At 38.6% G+C, this 20,859-nt stretch overlaps 2 protein-coding genes across 2 annotated transcripts in view; both read right to left on the bottom strand.

Annotated features, from left to right (window-relative positions):
- LOC121425532 overlaps positions 1–4,406 on the bottom strand; it is a 28,361-nt gene extending 23,955 nt beyond the window's left edge. The window contains exon 1 of the mRNA XM_041621610.1: positions 3,817–4,406. Within this exon, the coding sequence (XP_041477544.1) occupies positions 3,817–4,289 (473 nt within the window). The 5' untranslated portion in view covers positions 4,290–4,406. The remainder of the gene's footprint in view (positions 1–3,816) is intronic.
- Positions 4,407–7,546: 3,140 nt separating this feature from the next.
- LOC121425531 (insulin-like growth factor-binding protein 7) lies at positions 7,547–18,954 on the bottom strand. The gene is made up of 3 exons (XM_041621609.1): positions 18,234–18,954; positions 9,612–10,311; positions 7,547–8,313 (listed from the first exon to the last, which is right to left on the bottom strand). The coding sequence occupies exons 2-3, from the start codon at positions 10,273–10,275 to the stop codon at positions 7,982–7,984; spliced, it is 996 nt and encodes a 331-aa protein (XP_041477543.1). The 5' UTR covers positions 10,276–10,311; positions 18,234–18,954; the 3' UTR covers positions 7,547–7,981.
- Between the last annotated feature and the right edge of the window lie 1,905 nt (positions 18,955–20,859).

Raw genomic sequence — 20,859 nt, 5'->3', positions numbered from 1 at the left:
CCATATTTCCATCTACACATAATTTATTAACAGCACTAGATTTGTTAATTTTGTTTAGAGCCCCATTTATTGTTTTCCATGTATTTTTAAGGTCGTTTTTATATGATTGTAATTTTTCTGAATAAAACCTCTTTTTTGCTATTCGGAGAGTAGTTGTTAAGGTATTTTTATAAGACGTGTATCTATTCCGTGAAACATCATTTGGATTTGATATATAAGAAACATACAGATTATTTTTCCGATTGATAGACCTTAATATCATTTTTGAAACCCATGGTAGTTTTGGAACACGTTTATAGTCGTAATTTCGATATTTCTTTAAAGGAACACAAGAATCTAAGCAATCATTGAAATATTTCAAAAATATGTCAAATGAGTCATCGACATTCTCTTTCGAGTTATAAACGTCAGACCAATCAACAGAGCTTAAATCTTCTTGGAGGCGTTCAATATTTTTGTCACTAAAGTTGCGACAGATCCTATATTTCTTTTCCATTTTTGCGAGTGATTGCATTGTTTGGATATGGGTAAAAATAAGAAAATGATCGGATATGTCTGTCGTTACAATGCCAGCTTTCGGAAGAGGGTGAGAGTTACAAAATATATTATCTATAAGCGTAGCAGAATGATCAGTAATACGGGTTGGTCTAGAAATAATCGGCAAAAAAGTAGAAGTTAACATTAATTCAAGGAAATCGTTTGTTGCAGAGTGATTACTGGTCAAGAGATTAATATTGAAATCACCAGTGATGATACAATTGTTATTTATCAATTCTCCGTTTTGCAAAAGTTCATTAGTAGCAAGTAAAAAATCTTCTATACAAGAAGTTTGAGGAGGTCTGTAGATGACACCTATTAGAGTTTTCTTATCTTTTTGAAGTTTTACTTCTACAAATAAGGATTCGATGATATCATTCATATGTTCAAATTCATGTCTAATTGCATAATCAAATGAAGACGGAATATATAATGCTAGTCCACCTCCAATTTTATTTTTCCTATTGTTTATAACAATATCATAATTCGGGATGGTGCATAAGGAATTCGGTGTTTCCGTGAACCAAGTTTCAGTAAGAGCAATGATTGGGGGATTGGCAAACTGTGTATTTTCTAATAATAATCGTAATTTCTCGAAGTTTTGGTTAGCGCTTCTTATATTCAAATGCAAAATAAAAACATCATCTTCTCCAATCAATTTAGCATAGTCTTTGAATGAATTTTCTGTATAATATGGAGAAGAGGAAAGATTGTATGCTTTATCATGAATATCGAATTCAACTTGAAGTTCATCAAAATTATTTGTAAGAATATCAGTAGAAAATCTATCAAATGGAGTATGATGATTTGAGATAGTGTTGCTTTTATCCTGACTTGGATGATTTAGTAATAAGAAATCATCATTATTCAGATGATAAAATGGGAAATCACGCATATTATCCACCATTATGAAATAGAATATATTGCCATTCTAAATCAAAATCTTTGTAAGCTGAGCATATAAAGCATATTTTAGATTTGATACCGTCATGACCCCAAATTCGAGTTTGAAAAATACTGCAGTTGTAATAGTTAACAAAATAAAGATTATTTGATACAATTATTAACGGTCGATGAAGAATATTTGCACACAAAAATAAGTAAAATGACCTCCATGAAATGTCTGGTATTGAAACATTATTGAAAGGGCAGTGAAAGAATGCAAAATATACCACGGAAAATAACACAAATATTGATCGATGCGAAAAGTTTTGTGACGTGAATTTCATAAGAAATAAAAAAGAATACTGGAAAATGGAAAAACATGGATAGTCCTTCTACAGCTTAGAAAAGTCCTCTCTGGAATGAATGATGATGGGTTGACACTTCTCATCCTTCCTTACATAGATTCGGCCATTCTGGGTCCACAGGAACTTGTATCCGGCATCTCGGCGGGCCTTGTTGATATCTTTCATTAGCTCCTTAGTGGAAGCGATCAGGTTTTCATTGAGGTAGATCTTGCCATCGCTGTTGTATCCAAGATCCTTTGTGGAGAGAGTCTTCAGCTTCCTTCTCCCATCATACATGATGTTCCGAGCTCGTCTTGTGGTGAATCGCACGATGATTGGGCGGGCTTTGTTATCAGCTTGGCGTTTGGAACCCAGCCGATGAACCACATCGAAGTCGGATGCTGCAAGCTCAGGGCTGATGTGTTTCGCGATATTAAGTACGATCCTTTCAGGAACCTCGCCCTGTCGTTCTGGTACACCTGCCACCTCCAAGTTGACTCTTCTGTGGTACTGGTCAAGTTCGTTAAGCTGGAAGGTCAACTCACTGAATCTCTTCTGAAGACAGATGTTTTGTTCCTTCAGTTCTCTGTTTTCCTTTTCTATCTTCTCGGCCTTCAACTTCATTTCCTCAAATTTCTCGTTGAGGAACGACAGCGAGTTGACAATGCTACTTTGTCCCTCTCGTATACTGTCGATTGACTGCTCCAAGACGGTCAACTTAGCATTCAAGGAATTGGAAAGTTTCCCTAGCTCATTCTTGATCAGTGATAGAAGATAGTTTTCATTCGTCTCTTCATTATCACCAGAGTTGTTTTTCGACGACTTTCTCTTCCCAGACATCGTGACGTCACAATTACATGAAACAATCAGAATTAAGCGCACAAAGAATGGTTGCGCAAAGAGATACCAGTGATGCGTTCGATCCAAGCCAGTATGCGTTTAATGATGAGTTGCTAGGCAATGACGCGTAAATGATGCTAGTTTTAGAAGTCTATTGACACTTTCTTCTCCAAAATGATCAAAATTTCAAGTTTTAAAAATGTTTGATAGTATCCAAATAAATAATCCAAATGAAAAATGAGTATATCCTTGATATTCACTATCCAGTTTCTGATGCAACCATATAAAACGTTTTCACAAAATGTCAGGAAACACGGTAAAATTGCACAAAATGTCAGAGCACTTGTAAAACACGTCCGACCTCTCCAACCTCTATCAACTGTATAAAAGGTTTTCATTGCTCCAATTTTCAAATTTTGATTTAATATTTCATTTTTAGAGTGCCCCGGCCCTTCCTCTCTTCCCTCCTTACTTCCCTACATACCCCCCCCCCCCCGCAGGCAACCGTTCAAATTCCTTAAATCATATCTTACATTGGGAGCACACGAACAAAATGGAAAGTATGTTTTCATGTAATCAGATGTTTGCTCATGTCTCGGATTATCCACGAATATTCTACGTATAGGCAAACACTTCAAAACTCAAATATTTCCTAAAGCTTCCATGCGTTTGACAATCGATTGCACATCAAACAAATCAAACAACGGACGTTGAAAGAGAAGAGGAGAGCGATCAAACTATAATCCTGATTATCCATTGATTTTCTTCTTCTTTTCCTTTCTTTAAAAATGATCGATTGATTACGCTAACGTCATCACCCTTTGAATATCGATACTATACCAAAGGACTATCAGGTAACCTTTTATCGATCCGTTAATAGTAAATACTTTCATCGATTGATCAATAGACAGGTTGTCTAGTCTGGTCTCTCAAAATTCACATTGTTTTAAAAATATAGGCCTATATACATGCAGATATTACTTCATAAGCCCATAAAACAAAATTGAGTAATATGCATGTTCGAGATGTTCAGCAAGATCATTCTCTTTAGCATTTGGAAAAATATCCCTCCAAGTGGACTAGTAAGTCCAAGTTTATTCTCCCTTCTCCATTTAAAAAAACTGGCCCCACCTGCCCCCCTTGAAAATTGTGGTGTTGCTACTAGTTTTGATAAACCATAGAGATATATATCTGTGTGCGATAAACTTACTTTGCCAGAGCTATACCTCCCACGCTCTTGTCTTTTGCTTCGGCATTTGGAACCGTAGAGGGCCTCCTACCAACGCGCTCATAATCCCTGTCATTCTTATTTCCCAATGCCTTCGACGTCGACACCATCGACCGCGTCAAGAGAGCGACGTCCTGATCGTGGATGTGGTTCCACTGTTTGCTCTTCTCCACCCGGTCCAACTGTCGCAATAGCAATATCGGACATTTTATTCCATTGACTCGATTGAAAAGACGCGAATCACTCTGAGAAGGTGTTTGTGCTCCCATGTTGTGATGACTCAATGAATCGGCAGACGACACTTCTTCATCGATACCGATACCGCTATCGTCACTACGGCACGTGGGCCCGCTTCTGTTGCTAGGCGACGAAGTTTTATGACTTTTGACGGTCGATCTGCGACGTGGTACTAGTAATTTATAAGGTGATACTTTATTCATATATTCCAAGGGCATAATTATCTCCAGCTTATATATATTACTTATTGCTGAGAATTATAACATCAGCCCGTTCGATTGCCTCTATGTAAACGACACAAAATGCACATGGTATCAATGGTAATTATTAAGATAGAAAGTTCTTCTAATCGATAGTGTAATAAAGAATGTTTCTGGTGATTACTTTCAGTAACGAACGAAAAGTCATCTGATAGAGCTCATTGCAACCTCAAATTCAAAATAGCGCTGTCGAAGTTGGTGCGAGAACAAATTTGTTTTGCAGCATCGTGGAGTTTAATAAAATATCAAATGTAACCTGCATCATATAATTATCACAGAGACGATCCATTTGATTTTATCAACGTCTTCAACCAATCCTCGCTATTTATGTCTTACATCAATCAATGCCCCTTTAGCATGTATGTAATGTTGCCTGCACACATATCATTGGTTATATTTCCAGAAAGATCTCGAGTTTACAGACCTAGTACGCTATGAACGGCATTTCAACACCTTAAGCATGTTAAGGATCCGGTTAATGGTTAAGGAGTATCATCATTACAGAGCAGAGCATGATGCTATCCACAAAAAATAAGCCGAGACCAGTTTCCCAAGAGATTTTTTAGTGGAGGCATGCAAGTCCATATAAGAAGTCGCCGAAAGACCGCGGTGTCTCCGCAGGGATATGAGATTTGATGTAGACTTCGATGCGAAGTTTTTTCGAAATGAATACTTGATACTCCAACGTCCCTCCAATGTGAACCTAGAGCCACTGAAGCCGAAGTGTAGATAAATGAACTTATAATCACCAAACTCTATGGTGTTATTGCAAAATGATGTACGTCGAGAGAGATAGTATATCTGGCAACCGAACTTCAAAATGGCAACTAGAAGATTTTATCCAGAAGTCATGTTTCCCAGAATCCTTTTGATGACCATTGTGTCAATAAAACAGATACATTGGTGTCCCTTTTCTTTGTTTGGCGATAAAACCGCATCAATTGTGCCTTTCTTTCCGTTTAGAAATCTCCACAAATCACTCTCGAGAATCCAACTACGTCCATGCATGCCATGAACGACCGAACAACCCCGTTTTGAGTCCGACTTTGAACTCTTCTCACGTTGGTATGGCAGAGTAATAAAAAGTTATTTTAATAATTTGGCCATCTACTGGTCTTTGACTATTATGAATCAATGTATCATCAAATCAAAGTCCAATAAACATAATGCAATTGTAGTCATGACGCTGCAGACTCCCTATGAGGAATAACATTCCGGTGGCCAGATAGCAATCTCAGTCCTCTTGCAATTGAAGTGATCAATGAAGGCTATATTGCTCTTCAAAAATAGAATTATTGATTGAATCACAAGAGAAATAATCGATACCTTGCATTCAAATTCAATTTCCAAGTTCGGATCGCTTTGGAAGATTATGAGGTCAGTCAATCAAAGTCGATTTGACATCCAACTTCTTTTGGGAGTCGATCGTTCGTCCATTCGTTTACTTGGCCGATAAAAAACGGGATCGACACCAAACAAGATAACTGTACAAGCGTCGTTTCATGTTTATCCTCATCAATTAGTCCCTCGGTTGGGTATACAAATCGTATTCCTCTACTGCTTTTGAATCATAATAAACGTTAAATAGACCCCAAAAGGAGAGTCCAGTTTCCAAAAGAATAATTCAGTTTCATGGACTTCTAGACTTCGTTAGCTTCCTTTTATGGTTAAACACTGATCATGCTGATGTTCACAAGCACTGCAGTCAAATAGGTTGTATGTATTTCGTCATAGCCCATCTATTTGGAGCGACAGGGATATATATTTCGGTTTTTCACTAAGCATGCTTAGTTGGGTAAAATAGTCGATGTAAGTGAGTTGTAGAGGCCAGTGGTGGTACCAGGAATCTTAGTAGGGGAGGGGCAATGCAAGGAAGCGAGGCCATGCTGTGAGAGGGAAAATTTTGAAACAGGGGAAGCCCCCTATCCCGGGGATAGGGGTTTCGGTGTCTGACATTTTTATAGTTTTTACAGCTACAGCTGGGAGAGGGTTGCCTACCCCAACCCCCCAACTAGCGGCGTGTCTTGATTGGAAGAAAAAATATCAAGAAATCGCCAATCAGCGCTCCTGTCTCTCAACAACGTCTTTCGGAGATGTACATTGAATGTTTCTCAATGTCTTTCTTGAGATAAAACAAAATGCGAAAAAAAATGCTTGTAGAAAATTGTCAAGATCGTACAGCACGATAAAATATAAGTATAGAAATAATTTGAAAGGGGCAAATTGCCCCCCCCCCTCCTCCCTTGGTGCCGCTACCGGAGGAGGCTCATATTGCAACTGAGGTCCGAGCTCGTTTGGGTACCATGGTATTATTTTTGGATCCATTTCCAAACAATCCCGTTTACCCGTTCCGTATCCAGTTAACATATTTGTTTCAAATAAAGTTATTTTGAGAGAAATCCACACCGAGTTAAAACATTGTCAAGGAAGCAAAATAATTAATTGTAATCAAACGCTAGAGGCTTTACTTCTTAATCAGTGTCTACAATAATCATTGAAATAACAAATGCATTCCAAGTTGATGTTAATAAATCTATTATATGATTAATTTTTATTCAATGGTACACACAGAGATTCAGTACTTCGTATGCATGTACAATCAAACTTTTCGTGGTTTCTTTACCCAAAATCAGTGGCTTAAAGGGCGCACAATAAAGTAATAAAATGGGCAATAGTTATTCTAATGGATTTGAAATGTAAACTTGCGATTGAGAGCAGATAAATCGGTTCGAATTGTGGTGAGGCGGCTTCAGTATACCCCTATCCATGCATGCTGACATGACTGGTATTATTCAATTCGAAATGTTGTTTCTTTAAAGTAAGTATTTGGTAGAGTAGAGTTAGCTATGCAAATTTCGGCTCACTGTTTTAGTGTTTCGATGATATTAAAACAAGATATATTTCTATTGCGTAGGCTCCTGTTTCCTTTTCATTGATTTCCATTTCGTATATTTTTCAATGTTCACACCATCATCGCTATTTCTTATCAAGTTTAGAATTCAGAACTAATTCAGGCCTACCAACCTGTAAACATACAAAATAGGAGTGATTCATTTACAAAATAGGAGTCACAGCATATTTCCCATAGATGACTGTACATAATATATGGACAAAAAAAAGGAGAATTTTCTTTCCCTATGATATAATGGATATTAAAAATTTCCAAAAAAGGAGTAACTCCTTTTAAAAAGGAGTAGTTGGCAGGCCTGCTAATTATTGAATGATATTCACAAAGAAATATCAATATATCATAAAATACAGACCTTAAAAATGGTCTTGGAAGCATATATGTTCAAATACAGACCAGACAGTAAATTCACGGTGACATAGTCATGAATGCACAAGATAGATTTCACGGCATTTTAATCACTGTTAGGTCATTTTATCATGTTTATGATAATTTTCAACATGAGGCTATGCAAAGCAATTACGACATATACTTTGACATAGCAACGGGCTTCGCTAATTGCATAATCCGTTGATCATGTCGAAAGTGTTTTAGTTCTTCTTTAGAAGCCTTAGTACATGGCCGCAATAAGTTACAGTGCTCTGAAGTCGAATTAAACTCTGAAGTCCATATTTAGAACATCATTTGTTTTATTTTTAATCATGATTCTCTTGAAATCACTATTGGGCTTCCGATTCCTTTATCAAACGCCATCTTTAACGAACACAGACGCCGTGCCCGATGTCGTCCCGTACATATTGCTTCCTCGACATTCGTACATAGCGGCATCGTCCAGGCTAACGTCCAGGATGTCGAGTATCGTGGTCACCATGAATTTTTCTGGTCCTCCGAGCTCGTGGACGACGAAACGGGCATTGTCGCCGGGGATGAAAGCCTCAATGGCTGGTTGCTGAAGACTCCCTTTTCGTCTCCAAGTGACTTTCGGCATGGGCTGTGCGACGAACTGGCAGCGGAGAAGAGCGCGATCTCCCGAGCGAAGTACAACATCAGAGGGCGGCATAGCTAATTTAGGGGCTGAGGGAGATTCATCGTTCGATAAACAGAGAAGGGAGGGGGAGGGGACAAAATACAAAGAATATAAAAATCGATTGTAAATTTGTTTCATTTCTTTTCACTGTTGTTGTTGCTGTTGTAATTTGATTAAAGTTAGTGATTAAAGTCTATGTATGGTCATATTGAAATTGTACTCTGATTAAAATCCCATAAAAGCAGAGGCAAATGAAGATGTTTAATTTTTTTTGGGGGGGGGGTCCACATGTAGATTGCGTGAAAGATTTTTGTTATAGTATGGGAAAGTTTTAAGGCTTGTATTAAGCATTTAGGAATTTTCCTTTTCTTTTCTCTTTTATTTTATCACTGTTCGCTTAAGGACCCCATCCTCTATTGGGGGCATTGGGTGCATACCACCACCCCCTGTCCATATGACATAAGTTTCGTCATAATCGACGGTGATTGCGAGAAAGTGAACCGACCGACATAATCCCAAATTTCGATTTTGAAAAATATAAAAATGAATATTCCTAATGCAAAGCTAACGACAGTAGAGATAGAACAATGTCTGCAAATCAAAAACGACAGCAAGAAAAATGTAGATATTTTGTGTAAAACAGGTTTACTGGTTCGTACCCGCCCTCTTTCTATTGTCCTGCATACATTTATGCCCCCCCCCTTATCTGCTGATATCCCCGAAATTGAATGAGAAATTAAGAAATCCACAATATTTGGTAAGGATTTTAGTTGTCATATTAACTCGGGGTAAGAATGGGGACAGATCAAGAGTAACCGATGGGAGAGACAATCTAAAAATGAGGTAATTTCTTCTGAAAATGGAATAATCATGATGATATAGGGGAAAAAAATCCCCGTTCAACACATTTTTTTTTCTTTCTTTCTTCTTTTAATCATGTTATTTTCCTTCAGTTGTACTGCATGAATATCATTTAAACCGTGTTTGCACAGTGACTCGGCACGGGTGTTCGACACGCGAACCATGCTCAACACGACAAATTTTATGCCATGAAAACGCGATCAGTGTGATCCGCCATTTTTGTTTCAGTACAAACGCGATCACAGTGGGCCTCTTCGCAGCGTTTGACCCTGTTTGAGGATTCAACACTCGAGCCGAGTCGAGTGTAAACACGATAATAGAGAGTGTCATCACCGTCCACCTTTATCCCCGGAAGAAATTGCAATTATCGAATTTCAAGATTGAAAATGTGAGAGATTGATATGGATTATGATTATGAATATGGATAATGGGGAACTTTAATTTAATGAAGAACAAAAAAAATGACCGAGTAATGTATACGAACCTCCTTTGCACATTCCAGGTTCAACTTCTGTAATCGTCGTCTTTGACTCTGTACCTGCCTTCTTCATCAAACATCGATTGTCGTAGGTGATACCATCTGATCCACACACCATCTCACTGTCCTTGCACACACAAACAGTCTTGATAGAACCCCGGACGTCCATAATTGATCGTAGGTAGACGTACACCGCCATAGAGCCAACATCGGCCGTTCTCCACGGCAATTCTTTGACAGGCCGACATCGCATGTCGTTTCCACATCTTCCAAAACGATGCTTCATCTTCATGGTCTTGTCTCGGACCAACGACATCGGATTGATAATCAACCCCGTGCCCATCGTCTGCCACTTTGAGAAGAAGTCCTCGTATTCAGTGAAGGTGTCGTCATCCGGGTCGCAGTAGTCGCCGACGCCGATGGCGCAGACGTTGCAACATCGGCATGGATCGCGCGTGTCCGGGATCGTCCCGTAGAGGCAGCGGTCGACGACGTCCGGACATTGACGGCATTTGCAGTTACAACCAGAACCATCCGCTCCACCATGTTCGTGATGACAGGCATGGCTTTCTTTATCATGGTTTTCATGGTTCGAAATCAGTGATGAATTGACAACTGTGACTGAAAGTTGAAGAACTAAGATTGCACGCAAGATGATGATGTACCCCATCGTTGTTTTCCGTGTCTGGATGCAGAAGCTCTTAGTCTAAACATAAGAAAGACGATTTTTCTTGTACCACCTCAACAATCCATGCACGTATAGTGCAATATTCTTCTCTCTTCCTTCTTTCTTCAGTCACTGGTCATGTTAGGAATCACTTGACTCTTTACATCAATCACTGCTCGTCAATTCCAAGACAACTAAAGAAAATGATGATGATTCTCATTACTTGGTATCCTAATCATGGCGATTCGTCACCCCAGTTCGTCACCCGGAAGGTGTTTTGGTTACAAAAATCAGATGTATTCAAACAAGGAATTGTGCCTTGATGGTGAAAACTTTGACTTTTAGAAATTGATGCAGTTGATATAAAAAGCCACAACCACGTCATCTCAGTCACTTCCTTCAAATAATAAAGTTATGAGTCTCACTTCTGTACACGTAGGTTTCGTCAACATAACTGTCAACCCGGCAACAGTGTATTTTAGGATAAAATAATCATGACCTGGATGTCCGTTAACTTCGGATGAAGAAGCCACTGCTTCACACCAGTAGTAAAACCGGCTATTACATGAGAAATCTGATAATCAACATACGAAGGAGGAGCTAAGCAGACTGCTTTTCCTCCCCAGAATTGCCTCTCGTTTGAGAATAACACCGGGAATAAAACTCTTCTACATTGACAACCTCGCGAAAATGAGCATGATTGTCATTGAAAGGGCACTGAACCCTCCTGGCTACCGGATGAAGGTGTCACCGAGATGTTAATTCACCCCTGGTACCAAGTCAGAAGGAAGAAGGGGTAAAGGTGGGGTAGTGATTGCACCCATCAGCGGTAAAGATGGGTTGATGATTTCACCCATCAGGGGTTGCGAGGCATCCCGGCAGGTCCTTTTTAAACATGGGGAAAACTGCCCGGTTAGGGGTTGTCTTCTATAGTCAAAATCGTTGATTGGATGATATTGACTTTTAGGAGGAATTAGCGAAAGGAGCCACGTATCTCGTTTTTGGATGTCTTTATTATCACATTTGCCATTTTTTCATCAAGAAGCAAATGTTAGCACAGCTGGTTAAAGGGAAAAATATAAATCAACATGACAAGAGAGAACACGACTGTAAGAACATAAAAAAGGGAAATGAAATACAGGAAGATATTCTAAAAGGGGATACGATTCAATATTAAGGGTTTGAGTGAAGCGGTGAAATGTAGGAATAGAGAGAGGGGGGCCATCATAGCATGACCATTAGAGCCGGAAAAGAGATAGAGTGGTATAAGACAGAGAGGAAAGGGACTGAAAGGGAGATGCAGGGCAAAAAGGATAAAAGAAGGGATCTGAATGAGGGATGGGTAATGAAAAGATGGTCAACCGGGTTGGGAATGGCATTGCTCGTTAGCGATATCATATTGATATTCAAACAACATGACCAACCAGCTATAGATCAGGGACCTTGGAGGGGCGGCATCAAAATAATTTTCTATAAGTTTGGTATCCTGTAAGGGGGCGGGCAATTGCTCCTCGATTTACCGTCGCCAAGGTTACTATGCATGCATATATGTCGGGCGTTAGATTTGATATGCATCCCGCTGGTTTTTCTCAAGTTTCGCATACTTTGCACACCTGGTAAAATTTCGGTTTTGCATGGGCGGCAAGTTTTATTTTTAGCCTTTTATTAAAACGCAATTTTCTTCTTTATACAGAAATCTATGATGTTCGACAAGTTCGTTATCTCAAATGGAGAAGTCGCAAATGCATTTTCATGCATCTCCTATCGTAATACCAGGGCAAAAATACACATGGTGTGATCATATTATAATCACGGACATACTACATAATATAATACACGAGTCATAACATTCGTATATGAACTAGCAAGAGTAAGGCTAACGTACTTTCATAACCAAATAAAAGTTCATACCATCACGAAGTTTTTCGTCCCAGGGGAGTTCGACGCCCCACAAATCTCTGCGTCTTTGGGTGAGGGTTCTAGAATTTACTGGAATAACCAGCAAGTCCAAAACAATCTATGTTGAATTGAGCATATGGGATATCAGACAATTCCCCTAACTCTTTGGTTGTACATAAACACTTTGTCATTGTGATCATCAATTTTCCAAAGATGGCGTTTTAACACTAAACTCTGATAACTGAACGATCTTGCCACACACTGATAACGACATCATTACTTCGCATACATATAAATTACGAATCTAAATAACATTAAATAACATTGCTAATACAGAATAAAATCCTGCACATGACCGTCCTTAATTTTGACTGCAGATATTCTTCTGACACTGAAGGAAAAACAGTCATTGTCGATCAAAAACCTTGATCATTATTTAGAAAGGGGCCAAAATGTCTTCCCTATACCAACTTCCTACACATTCTTTAAGATGGGAAATGCGTTCAGAAACTACAAGGTATTCTTAAACAGTAAAGGCGCTGCTATTTTTTTATTTTTATACGACGCTATTTACTAGGCAATACAGTAGTTATTTAACAGTTCAAACTACCATGCTCAATTTATTGAGAATCAAGTGTTCAATATGGTTACTGATTACATTGGTTGCGGTACACAGTTAAGTGATTTACCTAGTTTACAGATACAGATAGATAAAGATTTTGCATGTTTTATGAATCCTAATTTGATAAGGAATCAATGGAAATAGAAATAAAAAGTGTCGGGGGGAATGGGTTCGAAGTCAGTTAATTATTTTCTATATGCACAAACCATATACGTATTTCAGGAGGTATATTGTTTTCTCGCATAAACATGCTGTCAAAAAACTTAATTGATGAAAAAGAGAACAAATGATGTTATTGTCCATTTGATTTATGTGATTGTTATTCTAAAAAACAAATCGATTTTGTATATGACTGTACTATTGTATTGAAAGAATCGTAAAAGCATAGGCCTATTGATAATCAGGGACGTCACTCTTTGATCCCTATTGGTTTTGATATTTCATAACATGTAGAACATGATGGGCCTTTGCTGTTGGTCAGATCTTGTCAGATTACATAGGGGCCGCTTTTCAGCACCTCCCATTTTTTTCCAAACACGTGTACAAAAACGTAAAAAGTACTATATGATTGTAACATGTATTTATTCAGGATTTTTTCATGTATAGCGAAATTGCTGGAAGCCAGGTCAACGCCTACATGTAGGCCATCAATCTAATAGCAAACTCATCTACCCGATCTAAAAAATCAATAGGCCAATCGTTTGAAATAAACTTGAAAAACAACGAACGACAATTCAGAAGGACTCCAAAATAAAATCAATACAACCACAATTCCTCTTTCAATTTCTTCTGCTTTTGGACGCACATGCACGATTTGATTCGTTGCCATGACAACTGGTAAATAATCGCACACACCTTTGAACTATGAGGTCAAGCCGGGTCAAGCACTGGTGCGAACATCATATCATATTGAATCTGATTTGCCGGTATGGACAAGTATATAACTCATATGAGATCGTAATTTGATATAATACTCTGCAAAAATACTTGCTTTTATGTCTAAACAACAAACTTACAATTTTAAAAACGATATTTATAAGCCAACATTTCGACAAGAAATGACGCGAAACTACCTCACAGTTTAAAACCATTATCTGTTCAAATTTGTTTCAAAGTTGTAAAAGCTCAAATTCATTCTGATATCACTATCTTATTATTATTGTCCCCTGGTCATTGTGTTTTTTCTGCACCGAAGCCGAATATGTAGTGTAAGACTACACGGGATCTGTGCTGTTATAGTTTCGTTCCATTTGAAAATATAAACTCTATTATTGATTATTGCATTTATGACAACATACATGTACATGAAATCGGATTGTTATAAGATCGATATTTTTAGCATATCTATTCTACTCGTTGAATGCTCGACTAAGGTCAGGGGCGAGGACACTGGTATATTTTGATGGATGGCAGTGTGGGGGGGAGACGACCAAGACATTTGACGTCATATTTTCTCAATTAAAAGGGGTAAAGCAGAGAGTAAATTGCCAATTCGTCTACTCCCATCTCGTCCACTCACCATATGGTCTATAGTCTAATGCCATTCCGTCCATCAGCATTTGGTCCAAACATCACATCGTCTAATCGTCTCATAACCAGTTGGTCAAATGTCAGTTTTATTTTCATTCATTTTGCGCAATTAATACTTAGTCCAACATGTCCAATTATACCAAATGGTAAATGGACTGAATGACTACTGGACCAACTTGATATTAGACAAAAAGGTGATTGGACGAATTGGCAATTAGACCATGTGAATATTAGACGAACTGGTGGTAGACCAAATGATAGAAGAGGAGTTGGCAATTCGACGAACTAGAACTAAACCTAGCGAGTTGCACGGCCCGAAACGTTTTTTATACTCTTCCTTTTTATACTTCCCTTTTCTTCGTCAGTCCTTTACCATGTTTACTCCCCCCCCGGAACTCGTTTTTTTTCATTTGCAAAACCATAATCCCCGTCCCACCCCCCCCCCCCCCTCTTCCCCGTTGGAAGCGCCCCTGACTAAGATCAAGCCCAGCTGACTAGTTTGCCTATCTAAAATAACAACAACAACCCAGCGGACGACTGCAGTCTGCAGCTGCGTTCAAAACCGACCAAAATACATCGTGCGAGCAATCTGAATATACCATCGTCGATATCAATAAATGAACAAAAAAATCATTCAAGCTGAACATAGCACATGATTTGTATAGTTACACTTGCTTCGTGATAAGGATTAAGTAGCAAATTGGAATATAATCATATCTCATATCTGTTTATCCCACTCCATTCACGACACTGTATTTAGCTTCATACTGTTTGATTTTTAAATACATTATTGAAAGATAAACGAATGTGCTTCTGTTCAATCGGTTTTACACAATATTATACTAGTACTATATATTTAGTCAGGGATTTGGATATTTTATCTGACAAGATAATATAAAGAAGGAGTCATATCTGTATAATTTGAATTATAATGGTATATCAAGTATCATAGTGTCACACGGCTCAGGTCTCTTCTTTTTATACTCTTTTCCCTTTTTCTTTTCTTTTGTTTTCTCCCTCCCCTTCCTTATATTTTTCTTGAAAAAAATCACAGGGGTGGTCGCCCCTGCTCCATGTGACGCCTCCCCAGTATTGGTATCAGCACTCTTCCTTCTGAGGCTGAAGGAATATAATATCAACAACATACGAAATCAAAATGAAAGGTGTTCCTTCACGTCAATAAATTATTATAGTGCATTTTAAAAAGCTGGCTTCACGACAAACAGCCTTTGTCAAAAAACAAGCTGTGAATCAAAACAGCATGGACTCTGGACAACGACATATTTGCAATTTTCCGTCCGGTCCGAATCTTAGGACGATTTGCTGCACCGGTCCACCAATTACATTCGACAAAAACCTCTCAGCTGTCCATTGTGATATGACTTGGGGTGCGTTTATTCGACACTTTTTTACCCTAGAATCATGATTAGAATCATGATTCAAATCACGATTCTGCAGAATCACGATTGCGTTTAGTCGAAATTGAATATAATCATGATTAGAATCACAAACATGAAACACGAAAAAAGGGGCGTTTGGAAAGACGTTTCTGTAGAATCACGAACGAAAAAGGTCGTATAAACGATATCGTGATTTGAATCATGATTCTATGACGTCATTGTGTCGTGCTTCTTCCGGGTTTGACTCAAAGGCGCGCGCTGTGTTTCGTGCAGGTTAATTTTCGTGTAGCAGTATTGCCAGCATTTAGGAATTATCATTCTGTGTATTGTACCCCCGGGGTTGTACTGTAGCGTCATTTGTATATTTCATTGTTTTCATCAATCATTTCTTCAAGTTCCAAAGGCACAAATTGGACTGATCGACGATGAATTAACTCAGGGCTCTGCTTGTGCTTTGGGCTCAGCCTGAAGCACAAGCATCCCTTACCGGGATTCACAGAAATAAGACGATCCCTTTCAGCGGCGCTTGCGAGGGAGGGATTTCAACGGAGATGTGGCACCGCCGAGACAAAATTAACAGAATTCGTGCCCAGTACAGGACCATCATAGACAAGAAAAATCGATCGGGAGGTGGGAGGGAGGATAATGACCCCTTCTGGTTCCCGATCAAAAACAATATGAGGTACAATACACGGAATTCTGGAAGTAAAAGATTTATTTTTCGGAAGCCGAGTAAGCGTTGCACTTGCACAAACGTTTGCTCGTTGTTAGCTCCGGCGGCAGCAAAAATCTAGCAGCCGACGTGAAGTTAGAAACACGTGCGAAAATGTTGACCTATACTTCCTGGGTCAAACTGCGCACTGTGATGCGCACTGGATCGGCCCGAATTCAGGGAGAAACAGCGTTAGAAAGATGGTCGTATAAACGCTGATTCTGTCGGATCGTGATTCATGCTGCTGTTTTGAATCATGATTCAAATTGTGATTCAAATCATGATTCTGGGTCGAGGTCGCATAAACGCAGCCTTGCATTGTCAAAGGAATCGGTGCGTTGTAGAAAGTGTCTGCCTAGTGAGTGCGAATGTCTATTCCTTAACCACAAATTGCTAAAAATGTGTGGCTAAATAACCCTTCATTATTTGCACAGATCTATCGCAAGCTGCGCCACATAATAACACGTTGTTAACTTATACTCGCGACACTGGAAGCTGAATAGATAGAGATGAACTTAAAACCTTTGCAAACGTGTCATAAATACATCTGCTTAGACACGAATTTACTTTTCTACTTACAGATCTGCATTGGTTGTGTCTATATACTCTAACCACAAAAAAGTCTGAAGAAGCAACGACTTTCTACTTGTGTACCACTTGTTAGGAAAATGCCTGGAACAATACTTTAAATTTGGTTGAAATAGTAAATTTTCTGGCTCGCTCGCTCGCTATGTTCCCTCGCCTTTCTAGAATGCTGTCATAGAGTTACATTCGGGTTGCTATTTCTGCTTAACAAATTTACACTTTACATATAATTGTATTTCATGCTTTAAAATCAGATTCCATAATTGAATTTCTCATTTAAATGAATGTCTAATTTTCATCTCATAAAAGTGCTGTACCATCAGCAGTCGCAAAAGTAATCCCTTAGACATACTAGGGATCTATAAAACACTATAAAATGATGTTGAATGTAATGCATCAAAGTACATGCATGCTTCCTTGTGGTGTGTACATGTTTGACATGGAAAGATACAGAAGTGTTTTTAACTCTTAACGGTGTTCAAATAGGTTTATGAGTATTGATCTGTTTAAAGGGAGCAGTGACAGGCTGAATTGATTATTTTGCTACCTCTATGAACCCTTAAAACCAATCCACGTCATAGCCTTTTGTACAAGAAGAACAGGTCCCATCCCCTTTTCTTCTTGAGAATATTAAAGCAGCTGCATTCACTTTTAAAGCGTTTATCGCTTCAATAGCTTATCATCTTCAACTTAAGTAACTTTGGCGTTGAATTTCAAATTCGTTGTAATACGCCATATAATTTGTACTTCTCATACTTAATTCTCTTTAATCTGTGTTATGTCCACCTGTCTGACCGTTAGTTCCTTGTGACGGTGTCTGTCAGTTTTACCATAATTTATGGACCCTACCACAAATGTCTTACCGTCTATCTTTCTACCTTGCGAAGTCACTCTTCCTGGGAAAAGTCGAATCTTACTATCCATTTCTATTTATTGATAAAACTTTACTGTTTATTTAAATTCTTTATCCTTTCTTAGTTTAATGCGTCTGATGTGTATTCCCCTTTAATTACCGATGGCCTCATTTTTCAAAGATTTAGACTAAAGGCATATATCATCAAAACCAAACCTGAAGGTCAGGACATTATTTCAAATAGTACCTTTATTTACCTCTTCAGTAAAAACTGGCAGAATGGTAAAGTGTTAGGGTGACACTAGTACTATGATCACAATATAGCAGAAAGTTAGGGAATGGATTTATCATTATACTTACGCTACTTTGAGCATGTGTTGTATCATGGCAGGATCCACGGCAGTTTTGGTCGCCATGTTGGTACACCCTCGATCAGTGTCACCTGGACTCCTGGTCACCCGCAGCCATCTTGGTCATCGCATCAATTCACAGAAAGAAACATGTGAGACAGAGACGGAAAGTGTGTATATCAGTCATCTCATCAGGAATCTATTATTCTGTGTAGTCCTGGAATAATCCATCTTGACCGAGTCTATGTTTATAGACCTACATGAAACAGCGCCTTTTCTGCGAGATTCTTGGATTCACTCAAAGTTATTCATGTTTTCAGAATAACGCAAAGTCCCAATATTAGATCGAACATTTAGGGCGGTTATATCTCTCTATACATGATAGGCTACTCGCTTAATCCATTTTTCAGAAGCATTTTACCATTGTGTCAGTACGGATACTCCCGAAAAAGTTTGCACAACGTTATACCCAAGGATAGGACTGAAACACGTACGTTTGGTATAGATAGAGATCACCTTACTGACCTCAAGGGTTATAGGCCACTAGCTTGCGTTGATGTCACCAAAAAGAAGCGTCAGGCAGTATAGAGTGTAAGATTTCAAGTTAAGGAAAATTACAAAGTTAAATGTTTGGATACTGGATCGTAGGATGGTACATTGCCTTATAAAATTGCCCTAAAAACAGGAGTATGCGATCCTACTTTATAGAACGTTTAATATTTTGTGAATGGGGAAGATTAACGCGATCCACTTAACACATCAGCTGCACGTAATTCCCATTGTACAGAGTGTAATCTAATAAAACGCAGACAGCCACTTAAAACTATAACCGAGTATATAACGAGATGCCTTTATAATATGCAACAATCTGTTAGTAACATGCAAGAATATCACTCATTGTGTAAAAAATCTCGTGCATTAAAAAAATTATCCAGTTGAATTCAGATATATTCACACTGATCCTCATATATTATATTTTTACGGTCCTTGGATCCGTAGCAACCACACGCGTACTATACTGGGCAGCGAGAAGAAACGAAAATAATTAATTCCAGACAAGTCTCACGAAAAGATGAAGACGATGAATCTCTATTAAAATGTCAATTTCATCGAAGATTCAAATGAACGCTTTGCGATGAATGGTAGATGGTTAGATAAATCCCACAATGTTGTTTATCTATTGAGATGATAACTTATAATTTCCCACAACAACGTTACTCGATCTCCTGCCCATGGAAGCGACTATATTCTGCTGATCCTGTGTTAACAATAAATCCTTGATGAGCAACAGAAGATGCCATAGACGAAACATGCTTGACTGGGATAAGTGGCAATAACAATCGCGGATCATATATTTCGAATTGGGATTTTAAATGCAATGGCTATAAAACAAGACATAGTAACCTGCAAACAACAATATGGAAACAGGGCTAAGACATCTACCACGCACTACCTTGTCAACTTGTTAGACTTCCTCCATTCCAATGCTGACAAACCTGGTTATACCTCAACAGTAGTACTGACTGACTTTTCAAAAGCATTTGATCTTGTAGATCACAACATTGCTATTCGCAAAATCTTTTCTCTTGGAGCTACACCTGAACTAATCCCATGGCTGTCGAGTTTCCTAACTCAACGAACCCAACGGGTGAGGTATAGTGGTGAATTATCAGACCAGCGAGTAACACATGCTGGCGTCCCTCAAGGGACACGATTGGGCCCCTTGCTCTTCCTCGCACTCGTGAATGATGCCCTTCTTGAATCATCGGTCCCTAGGTGGAAGTACGTTGATGATCTTACACTGGCAGAGAGTCGACTATCAACATCCACTGGCATCATTTCAATCGCTGTGCACGAACTAGAGACTTGGTGTAGAAACGCTAATATGAAGCTAAACCCTAGCAAATGTCAATCCCTTCAAGTGTCTTTCGGTAGAAACCCCCCATTGCCACAAGAAATTAGCATCTCTAATCAAGTCATCGAAAATTCAAATCATGTAAAACTGTTGGGTGTCTCAATCCAAAATGACTTGAAGTGGAGTCTTCACATCACTGACATCGTATCCAGAGCAAGTAAAAAACTGTACATGATTCGTAGTCTGAAAAAGTTCAACCTCTCTAGAAAAGACCTACTAACTATCTTTACATGCTATCTACGACCCATATTAGAGTACTGTGCACCTGTGTGGCACTCGTCCATAACAGCCAATGAATCAAAACAAATAGAATCTATCCAGAAAAGAGCATTGCGTATAATTTTTGGCAAAGATTATTACTCGTATGATAATGCACTTTCAACTTCTGGCCTTACAACCTTATATGACAGACGTGTCACTTTGTGTATGAAATTTGCACTATCCCTTGAAAAGTTCTTTCCTCACTGGCTACCCCCCAAACAATCTGAATTTAGAGCCCTCCGAAATAGCGAGAAATATAGACTGACGAAGTGCCGCACAGAACGATACAAGAAAAGTACCATGCCCTATCTAATCAGGCTTTTAAATGATAGATGAGTAACACATGTGTTTCTATGAAGTTTAAACGTCCTATGTATTCCCGGAATGATCTTATAATGTATTAATTACCCTTTTTATATCCATGATGAATATTACCAATTTCCTATGTATGTTCAAATAA

The sequence above is a fragment of the Lytechinus variegatus genome, chromosome 12 (genome assembly GCF_018143015.1).
Source record: "Lytechinus variegatus isolate NC3 chromosome 12, Lvar_3.0, whole genome shotgun sequence".
Classification (NCBI taxonomy): Eukaryota; Metazoa; Echinodermata; class Echinoidea; order Temnopleuroida; family Toxopneustidae; genus Lytechinus; species Lytechinus variegatus.
This window is presented reverse-complemented; position numbering and strand designations above follow the sequence as displayed.